Below are 11,967 nucleotides of genomic sequence, written 5' to 3'. Positions count from 1 at the left end.
TGAGGGTCAAGCTAGTGTTACAAGTGGACATTTGAGGACAGCGGAGATTGACATGGGGATATCCTGTGGTGGCTTGGGGCTGTGTGATCATCCCAAGGGGAGAAGAGAGAGAAAAGAAAGAGCATGAAAGAGAGAGAGAATAGAAGAGATGGGTGAAGGAGGACAGGAATAGGGTGCACTGAGGAAGAAGGGAAAGATGTAGCCAATAAAGAAAGTGAAGGAGAGACAGGAAGAGAGAGGAGGTTATGTGAAGAGGGATGGGGAGAAAGAGAAGGAGAGACAGGAAGAGAGAGGAGGTCATGTGAAGAGGGATGGGGAGAAAGAGAAGGACAAACAGGAAGAGAGAGGAGGTCATGTGAAGAGGCGTGAGGAGAAAGAGAAGGAGAGACAGGAAGAGAGAGGAGGTCATGTGAAGAGGGATGAGGAGAAAGAGAAGGAGAGACAGGAAGAGAGAGGAGGTCATGTGAAGAGGGATGAGGAGAAAGAGAAGGAGAGACAGGAAGAGAGAGGAGGTCATGTGAAGAGGGATGAGGAGAAAGAGGAGGAGAGACAGGAAGAGAGAGGAGGTCATGTGAAGAGGGATGAGGAGAAAGAGAAGGAGAGACAGGAAGAGAGAGGAGGTCATGTGAAGAGGGATGGGGAGAAAGAGAAGGAGAGACAGGAAGAGAGAGGAGGTCATGTGAAGAGGGGTGAGGAGAAAGAGAAGGAGAGACAGGAAGAGAGAGGAGGTCATGTGAAGAGGGATGAGGAGAAAGAGAAGGAGAGACAGGAAGAGAGAGGAGGTAATGTGAAGAGGGATGAGGAGAAAGAGAAGGAGAGACAGGAAGAGAGAGGAGGTCATGTGAAGAGGGATGGGGAGAAAGAGAAGGAGAGACAGGAAGAGAGAGGAGGTCATGTGAAGAGGGGTGAGGAGAAAGAGAAGGAGAGACAGGAAGAGAGAGGAGGTCATGTGAAGAGGGATGGGGAGAAAGAGAAGGACAGACAGGAAGAGAGAGGAGGTCATGTGAAGAGGGATGGGGAGAAAGAGAAGGACAGACAGGAAGAGAGAGGAGGTCATGTGAAGAGGGATGGGGAGAAAGAGAAGGAGAGACAGGAAGAGAGAGGAGGTCATGTGAAGAGGGATGAGGAGATAGAGAAGGAGAGACAGGAAGAGAGAGGAGGTCATGTGAAGAGGGATGAGGAGAAAGAGAAGGAGAGACAGGAAGAGACAGGAGAAAATGTGAAGAGGGATGAGGAGAAAGAGAGACAGATAAAAGGAGGGATGATTTAGTGATAAAGAGATACAGGAGAGAGTGTGTAAGGGTGAGGTAGAGAGCGATAAAGGAGAGACAGAGTGGGTAAGGGTGAGGTAGAGAGAGATACAGGGAGTGAGGACAGGGGTGACAGAGTTCCTTGGCTGTCTTTTTTGTCATTAGTCCATTGTTGATACAGTCCCAACATGTTTTCCTGTCAGCAGTCAAGTTTTCAAGATATTGGACTAAAGATATGTATCTTGAAGATTTAGTTGATGATATGCAAAACATGTTGGAACTGTATCAACAGTAGAGTAATGATTCTCTCTCTCTCTCTCTCTCTCTCTCTCTCTCTCTCTCTCTCTCTCTCTCTCTCTCTCTCTCTCTCTCTCTCTCTCTCACCACTCCCTATCCACATCATCCAAACAGAAGACAGGTCCAATATCATAACTGTGACATACTCTGGGCAGCTTTTAAATAGTAGTGACCTCATTTTGGCTGTCCTCACCAGCTAGCTAATCAGGAGGCCTATGGAGCAGTCAGAGCTGGTATCCCATTCAGACCCATGTAATGACTGCCCTCTGCTGGTGAATGGGGGTAATAGTCATTTGGTAATAACAGATAGAACACATGGGTAATAAACCAGCTGTAGGGCCTTCTTAATACCAAACACTAGAAGGGAGCCAATTATAGCCTTTTGAACCATGTATGGTGAGATAGCTTGCCTGAGACCTAAAATACATCTGCCAGCCCCTGGAAGGTAACTTTTTTTGTTTTGACTCTGGAGTGTTGAAAGATTTGGAACTAGTTGGTCACATCACAGTTAAGTTTATTGTGTCATACAACAGTCAACAGAGGGAATTATATACATGTACAGACACCAGGGGCATTCGTTTAGGGAGGGACATTAACTTAAAGAACACATACATACAGGAGCAGCCTGATAGTGCCAGCACATATTCAATGTCAAGCAAGGAATGTTGCACTACAATATGTTACAAAGGGACAATCTTATACATTATTCAAAGCAGGGTTGGAGTTAATTCCATTTCAATTCCAGTCAGTTCAGAAAGTGAACCAAACTCCAATTTGAATTTTAAAAATGTCCTCATTGAAAAGCATTGAAAAGCATTGGAATTGGAATTTTAGGGTGCTTCCTGAATTTAAATGGAATTGACCCCAACCCTGATTCAAAGTAATGTGGAGACAACCTGTCAGATCAATCATAACAGTCCATTCCCTTCTGAGGTCTGGGATGTGGACCTGCTAAATCGAGATGACGACCCCCTCTCTGGTCCCCGTGACTTCCTGACCATGGAACCCAGGTTCCCCCTGAACTTCTCCCCCACGAAGGCATACAGCACTGGGTTAACAAAGCTGTGGACCAGGGCCAGGCTGTGGGTGACCTGGAGGGCCAGGTCCACCCTGTTCCTCACAGCACAGTCGAAGCGCACCAGCTTGGCCCTCATCAGGGTGTCGGCTATCACCGTCATGTGTAACGGCGTCCAGCACAGGAGGAAGGCGAACACCACGGCAATGATGACCCGCATGGCCCTGTGCTTCTGGAAGCCGCGCGTCTGCAGCAACCGGGCCACGGTGATGCTGTAGCACGCCACCATGATGACTAGTGGGAGCAGGAACCCTAGGATGTGGCGTAGGCCGCGAGTAGCGAGACGCCAGTGGGTGGCGCTGCTGACGTCGAATTGCTCGGCACACCTTGTCGGACCACCGCTCTGGGGCGTGAAGGCGTCCTTGAAGAGGGCAGGGAGAGAGAGGGCGCCCCCCAGAGCCCAGATGAAGGTGCAGGCGTACCATCTACAGGCCCTTCGGCGGCCCTTACGGGACTTGGCAGGGCGAACGATCACCAGGTAGCGTTCGACACTGATACACACCAGGAACAGGATGCTGGTGTAGAAGCTAGCCTCCATAACCAGGCTGAGGAACTTACACAGGAAGTCACCAAAGATCCAGCCGTGGAGCGTGTTAGCAGCCCAGAAGGGCAGGGTCAGAGCCAGCAGCCCGTCGGCTACAGTCAGGTGAAACAGGAAGACGTCGGATGGGGTCAGGGACTGTTGACTGAAGCCAATCACGAGCCCCACAAGTAGGTTACCAGGAACAGCCAATAGGAAGATGGCGATGTGAAGGACACACAGGAATATGACGGCACCGGGATAAAGGGGCTGAGCTGCACAGGAGAATGTGTTAAAGTTCAGGTCAAAGGAGGTGATGTTGAAGTAATAGGTGTCGTTGGCTGAATTGTAATCATAGTCCAGGACATATGTTTGTTCTAGCTCTGTTGGAGATGGGAAAACAGTAGTCAATGGGGATCTTTTTATGATATGATCACTTAGTCTTATACTGTTATTCTATCTAAAGCTTCTTATACAGTCAACAGATAGATCTATCCATCACATCCTCCATCCACCCACCCAAACCCATCCGTCCATCTATCCACCCACCCACATCCACCCACCCACCCACACCCATCCATCATCCATCCATCCACCCACCCATCCATCTATCCATCCATCCACCCACCCAAACCCTTCCGTCCGTCCACCCACCCACCCAAACCCATCCACCCACCCATCCACACCCATCCATCATCCATCCATCCACCCACCCATCCATCTATCCATCCACCCATCCACACCATCCATCATCCATCCATCCATCCACCCACCCACCCATCCATCTATCCATCCACCCACCCAAACCCATCCATCCATCCAACCACCCACCCAAACCCATCCATCCACCCATCCACACCCATATATCATCCATCCATCCACCCACCCACCCATCCATCTATCCATCCATCCACCCACCCACCCAAACCCATCCATCCACCCACCCAAACCCACCCATATATCTATCCATCCACCCACCCAAACCCTTCTGTCCGTCCACCCACCCAAACCTATCCATCCATCATCCATCCACCCACCCATCCATCCATCTATCCATCCACCCACCCAAACCCATTCATCCACCCAAACCCACCAATCCATCCATCCATCCAACCACCCACCCAAACCCATCCATCCACCCACCCATGCCCACCCATCCATCCATCCACCCACCCACCCAAACCCATCCATCCACCCATTCACCCAAACCCATCCATCCACCCACTCAAACCCATCCATCCACCCAAACCCATCCATCCACCCACTCAAACCCATCAATCCATCCACCCAAACCCATCCATCCACCCACTCAAGCCCATCCATCCACTCAAACCCATCCCTTCATTCATCCAAACCCATCCATCCATCCACCCAAACCCATCCATTCCACCCAAACCCATCCCTCATCCATCCAAACCCATCCATTCATCCACCCAAACTCGTCCATCAATCCATCAATCCACTCAAACCCATCCATCCATCCAAATCCATCCCTTCATCAATTCATCCACCCAAACTCATCCAACCATCAACCCAAACTCATCCATTCGCCCAAACTCATCCATCAATCCATCCAAACCCATCCAACCACCCACTCAAACCCATCAATCCATCCACACAAACCCATCCATCCACCCACTCAAGCGAATCCATCCATCCAAACCCATCCCTTTATCCATCCAAACCCATCCATCCATCCACCCAAACCCATCCATTCCACCCAAACCCACCACTCATCCATCCAAACCCATCCATTCATCCACCCAAACTCATCCATCAATCCACTCAAACCCATCCATCCATCCAAACCCATCCCTTCATCCATTCATCCACCCAAACGCTTCCATCCATCCACCCACACCCATCCAACCATCAACCCAAACTCACCCATTTGCCCAAACAATCCATCAATCCACCCAAACTCATCCATCAATCCACCCAAACCATCCATCCATCCATCCGTTCCTTCATCCATTCATCCACCCACACTTATCCATCCATCTACCCACACACATCCATCAATCCATTCAAGCTCATCCATCCATCCACCCAAACCCATCCACCCATCCACTCAAGCCCATCCATCCATCCATCATCTACCAAACTCATCCATCCACCCACCCACCCATCCACCCATCCATCTATCCATCCACCAAAACCCATCCATCTGCCCACCCACCCACTCAAACCCATCCATCCACCCAAACCTATCCATCCACCCGCTCAAACCCATCCATCCATCCACTAACCCATCCATCTATCCATCAATCCACCAAAAATCCATCCATCATCCAAACCCATCCATCCACCGAAACCCATCCATCCACCCAAACCCATCCCGTCATCCATTCATCCATCCACCCATGCAAACCCATCCATCTACCCACCCAAACCCATCTATCCACCCATCCAAACCAATCCAGCCATCTACCAAACCTATCCACCCATCCACCGAAACCCGTCCATCCATGCAAACACATCCACCCATCCATCCACTCAAACCCATTCATCCAGCCATCCATATATCCACCCAAACCCATCAATCCACTCAAACCCATCCACCCATTCATTCATCCATCCATCCACTCAAGCCCATCCATTCATCCAAACCTATCCCTTTATCCATCCAAACCCATCCATCCACCCAAACCCATCCCTTCATCCATTCATCCACCCAAACTCATCCATCCATCCACCCACACCCATCCAACCATCAACCCAAACTTATCCATTCGCCCAAACTCATCCATCCATCCACCCAAACCCATCCATCCATCCACCCACTCAAACCCATCAATCCATCCACCCAAACCCATCCATCCACCCACTCAAACCCATCCATTCATCCAAACCCATCCCTTTATCCATCCAAACCCATCCATCCACCCAAACCCATCCATTCCACCCAAACCCATCACTCATCCATCCAAACCCATCCATTTATCCACCCAAACTCATCCATCAATCCCCTCAAACCCATCCATCCATTCAAACCCATCCCTTCATCCATTCATCCACCCAAACTCATCCATCCATCCACCGAAACCCATCCATCCATCCACCCAAACCCATCCTGTCATCCATTCATCCATCCACCCACGCAAACCCATCCATCTACCCACCCAAACCCATCTATCCACCCATCCAAACCAATCCAGCCATCTACCAAACCTATCCACCCATCCACCGAAACCCGTCCATCCATGCAAACACATCCACCCATCCATCCACTCAAACCCATTCATCCAGCCATCCATATATCCACCCAAACCCATCAATCCACTCAAACCCATCCACCCATTCATTCATCCATCCATCCACTCAAGCCCATCCATTCATCCAAACCTATCCCTTTATCCATCCAAACCCATCCATCCACCCAAACCCATCCCTTCATCCATTCATCCACCCAAACTCATCCATCCATCCACCCACACCCATCCAACCATCAACCCAAACTTATCCATTCGCCCAAACTCATCCATCCATCCACCCAAACCCATCCATCCATCCATCCACCCACTCAAACCCATCAATCCATCCACCCAAACCCATCCATTCACCCACTCAAACCCATCCATTCATCCAAACACATCCCTTTATCCATCCAAACCCATCCATCCACCCAAACCCATCCATTCCACCCAAACCCATCACTCATCCATCCAAACCCATCCATTCATCCACCCAAACTCATCCATCAATCCCCTCAAACCCATCCATCCATTCAAACCCATCCCTTCATCCATTCATCCACCCAAACTCATCCATCCATCCACCCACACCCATCCAACCATCAACCCAAACTCATCCATTCACCCAAATTCATCCATCAATCCACCCAAACCCATCCATCCATCCACCAAAACTCATCCATCAATCCACCAAAACCCATCCATCCATCCACCCAAACCATCCATCCCATCCAAACCCATTCCTTCCTCCATTCATCCACCCAAACTCATCCATCCATCCACCGACACACATCCATCAATCCACCCAAACTCATCCATCCACCCACCCACCCACTCAAACCCATCCATCCACCCAAACCTATCCATCCACCCACTCAAACCCATCCATCCACTCACCCATCCATCTATCCATCAATCCATCCACCAAAACCCATCCATCGTCCAAACCCATCCATCCACCCAAACCCATTCCGTCATCCATTCATCCATCCACCCACGCAAACCCATCCATCCACCCACCCAAAACCACCCATCCAAACCCATCCAGCCATCTATCAAACCTATCCACCCAAACCAATCCATCCATACAAACACATCCACCCGTCCATCCATCCACTCAAACCCATTCATCCAGCCATCTACCAAACCTATCCATCCATTCCAACCCATTCATCCAGCCATCCATCCATATATCCACCCAAACCCATCAATCCACTCAAACCCATCCACCCATTCATTCATCCATCCATCCATCCATCCACCCAAACCCATCCATTCCACCCAAACCCATCCCTCATCCATCCAAACCCATCCATTCCTCCACCCAAACTCATCCATCAATCCACTCAAACCCATCTATCCATTCAAACCCATCCCTTCATCCATTCATCCACACAAACTCATCCATCCATCCACCGACACCCATCTAACCATCAACCCAAACTCATCCATTCGCCCAAACTCATCCATCAATCCACCCAAACTCATCCATCAATCCACCCAAACCCATCCATCCACCCAAACTCATCCACCCACCCAAACCATCCATCCAAACACATTCCTTCATCCATTCATCCACCCAAACTCATCCATCCATCCACCCACACCCATCCATCAATCCACCCAAACTCATCCGCCCAAACTCATCCATCAAACAATCCATCCAAACTCATCCATCCATCCACCCAAACCCATCCATCCACCCAGTGTCATCCATCCATCCACCCAAACTAATCCATCCATCCACCCAAACTCATCCATCCACCCATCCAAACCCATCCATCTATCCACCCACCCAAATCCATCCACCGATCCATCGACTCAAACCCATCCATCCCAACCCATCCATCATCTACCAAACCCATCTATCCACCCTTCCACTCAAACCCATCCATCCATCTATCCAAACCCATCCATCATCTACCAAACCCATCCATCCACCCACCCACCCAAACCCATTAATCCAATCACCCACCCACCCAAACCCATCCATCCATCCACCCACCCATCCATCCACCTAAATCCATCCCTCCATCCGAATTTCATGAGTATTCTACAAACTATATAGGTTCTCACCTGTCATTTTTGCAACCAGCTCTATGATAATGAAGAGGGAATTGCCACTGTTTTAAAGACATCACAGCTGGGATGGAAGTGTCAAGATATCCTGTTTAGTGACCAATATTGTGTCACTGCACGTGCGTCATTTGTCAGCCTCAAATTCTGCCTCCTCAATGATTAGAAATGAAAGTCATACACTCCACTTTTTCATTGAATTATCAAAAAGAGTTTGACAATAGTTTGGAACTTTTTAGACAGTTTCTTTTTCTGTCAGCTGTTGGTGAATCTGAGAGGACATTACTATATATATTATGGCAAGATAGAGACAGACAGAGAAAGACTAGCCTTGAACTTCTGATGCCCTTGTCTTTGTTGAGACATCTTCACTTAAAGACATCCTCTAGTGATTTTGAACTTTTACTGTTTTTAAAGCAATATCCCAAGAATAATTACAGTCAAATACACACACTGAAGGGTACAAAAATATGCTTTGAGCAGTATAGTGTTTTATAGGCAAAACTGCAAACATCAAGCTGTAGGGAATTCAAGGAGTTGGTCTGATGAGAACATGTTATGCCATCCTCATGACATGTGACATGCCTGGCCCACCTATTGAGGTGTGCCTTTTGTTAAGTAAATCAGGTGTTAAATGAGTGTAACAGCTCTCGTGGAAAGGAGTGGACCAAAGCACAGTGGCTCTGGACCGGGGACCTTTGCTGGATGCTCCGGACCGCGGATCATCACTGGAGGCTTTGGGCCATGGATCATCACTGGAGGCTTCGTATGTGGAGCCGGAATAGGTCTCACCGGACTGAGGAGTCGTTCTGGAGGTCTGGAGGGTAGAGCTGGCACAACGCGTCCTGGCTGAATAACCCCTGTAGCACGGCAAGTGCGGGGAGCTGGAACAGGCCGCACTGGGTTGTGCTGGCGAACTGGGGATACCGTGTGTAGAGCTGGCGCAGGATATCCTGGACTAAACCCTGACTCCACCAATCTCCCCGTGTGCCCCCTCCCCCCCATTTTTTGGGGGAGCTGCCTCTCGGGCTTCCGTCAATTGCTTAACTCCTCATATCGTCGCCGTTCCTCACTCGCTGCCTCCGCCTGCTTCCATTACCTCCTCCCAGGTCCAGGATGTCCTCCACTCCCTTTTCTCCCGGACCCAGGAACCCTGCTCCTCCTGGCCACACTGCTTGGTACTTTGGTGGTGGGATCTTCTGTAACGGCTCTCGTCGAAAGGAGTGGACCAAAGCGCAGTGTGGAAAGTGTTCATGATACTTTATACAAAAGCACTCAAACAAAAATAACAAACGCGAAAGCAAAAGCGCACAGTTCTGTCAGGTACAGACACTAAACAGAAAACCCAAAACCCAAAAGGAAAATGACAACTTATATGTGATCCCCAATCAGAGACAACGATAGACAGCTCCCTCTGATTGGGAACCACACTCGGCCAAAAACAAAGAAATAGAAAACATAGACTTTCCCATCCGAGTCACACCCTGACCTAACCAAACATAGAGAATAAAAAGGATCTCTAAGGTCAGGGAGTGACAGTGAGATTAAAAGGACACTGGAGTACCACTTTAAGTGAGCACCAATGGCCTAATAGTTACACACACGTTAGTCCAGTACAACCCCGGCTATGATCCATAGCTAGTCGGCTTGGCCTAACATGTCACGCCCTGATCTGTTTCAGCTGTCCTTGTGCTTGTCTACCTTTGCCCCTCCCTGTATTACTGAACTCTGCCTGTCCCTGAGCCTGCCTGCTGTCCTGTACCTTTGCTTTTACTAATGATTATCGACCCCTGCCTGCCTTGACCTGTCGTTCGCCTGCCCCTGTTGTTACATTAAACATTGCCACTTCACACAGTCTGCACTTGGGTCTTACCTTGATACATGACGTAACCAAACAAAATATTCAACGGAGAACATTTCAACTACTGCCTAAACAAGTACCATTGGCTGCGAACTACCACCTGTTCAGAGAAAACTCCCCCCAACCACAAAGTAGCAATAAATGTGGGCATTCACACACACACAAACACACAGACGATCACAAATAAACAAAACATTGAGTTTGTCAGTAAGTTTTATCTATTCTTAAAGTGTCAAGAAGACATCCAAGATTGCGTAGCAGTCAGACGTCTTTGTCCTTTGTCTTGTCGTGTCCCATATGTATATATCTTTTTATACCTTTTTCTTTGCATATCTTTTTTATATTTTTCTAAACCTCAACTTCAAAATACTCTCCTGCAACCCTCCTCAACCCTCCTCACTCAATGTGGTGTGAATCTGTTTTCTCTGAAGTATTTTTATTTACCTCAGAACCGGGATCCCCCAACAGAAGCTAGCCAGCTCACTAGCTACTAGCTAGTAGTCAGCTAACCACTGCTAGCGGACATCAGCTAACCACTGCTAGCGGACATCAGCTAACCTTTAGCTCGGAAAGCTCTCGCCAGTATGTACAACGCGACTCAAACCAGAGCATACCGGACCTATTTTCTCTCCATATCCCCAGATTCCTACCGCAAGCGCTGAACCTTTTCACCTGGATCATCGCAGCTAGCTAGCTGCAATCCAAGTGACTACTCCTGGCTAACGTCTGTCCCGAAGCAAGCACCAATTAGCCTGGAGCTAGCCCATGCTAGGCCCATTCTCCCGGCTAGCTGAAGAGGCTAATCAGCCACTCCTGGGCTACAATACCCGGATCCCTTCTACTGCTGGTACGGAACACGGAACCCCGCCGATCCTTCATGACTGTACTACCGACGTAACCTGCTCGAGGGGGTACTCAACTGGTCCCTATGCCGTGAAGTCCTCTGAATACCCATCTGTTAGCCTGCTAGCTAGCTGTCTAGAGCATATTGGATTGTTAGCTGAATAGATCCATCGGTCAATTTCTTGGGCCACTATACCTATTTTGCTAATTGGACTAGGTCCTCTCTGCTACTCGGAACCCTACTAATCCATCACGACTGATCTATCGACGTCACACGGAGGCTAAAACAGACTTTCCTCCATTCGTCCCTCTAAGTCTCTTCTGCTAGCTTGCTAGCCCCGGCCTGCTAGCAGTCTGAATCGCCATGTCTCCAGCCAGCCCAACCACTCACTGGACCCCTATGATCACTCGGCTACGCATGCCTCTCCCTAATATTAATATGCCTTGTCCATTACTGTCCTGGTTAGTGATTATTGTCTTATTTCACTGTAGAGCCTCAAGCCCTGCTCAATATGCCTTAACCAACCATTTAGTTCCACCTCCCACATATGCGGTGACATCACCTGGTTTAAACATCTCTAGAGACAATATCTCTCTCATCATTACTCAATACCTAGGTTTAGCACCAATGTACTCACATCCTACCATAGCTTTGTCTGCACATTATGCCTTGAATCTATTCTATCTCGCCCAGAAACCTGCTCCTTTTACTCTCTGTTCTGAATATACTAGACGACCAGTTCTTATAGCCTTTAGCCGTACCCTTATCCTACTCCTCCTCTGGTGATGTAGAGGTTAATCCAGGCCATGCAGTGCCTAGCTCCACTCCCATTCCCCAGGTGGTCTCATTT

General features: G+C 49.0%; 1 protein-coding gene across 1 annotated transcript; it reads right to left on the bottom strand.

Annotated features, from left to right (window-relative positions):
* Positions 1 to 2,050: 2,050 nt before the first annotated feature.
* Positions 2,051 to 10,295, bottom strand: LOC109886165 (C-X-C chemokine receptor type 1-like). The gene is made up of 2 exons (XM_031823848.1): positions 10,286 to 10,295; positions 2,051 to 3,525 (listed from the first exon to the last, which is right to left on the bottom strand). The coding sequence occupies exons 1-2, from the start codon at positions 10,293 to 10,295 to the stop codon at positions 2,456 to 2,458; spliced, it is 1,080 nt and encodes a 359-aa protein (XP_031679708.1). The 3' UTR covers positions 2,051 to 2,455.
* Positions 10,296 to 11,967: the final 1,672 nt, after the last annotated feature.

Source organism: Oncorhynchus kisutch, linkage group LG5 (genome assembly GCF_002021735.2).
Source record: "Oncorhynchus kisutch isolate 150728-3 linkage group LG5, Okis_V2, whole genome shotgun sequence".
NCBI lineage: Eukaryota > Metazoa > Chordata > Actinopteri > Salmoniformes > Salmonidae > Oncorhynchus > Oncorhynchus kisutch.
The sequence above is the reverse complement of the archived record's forward strand: the minus strand, read 5'-3'. Positions and strand labels throughout refer to the sequence as shown.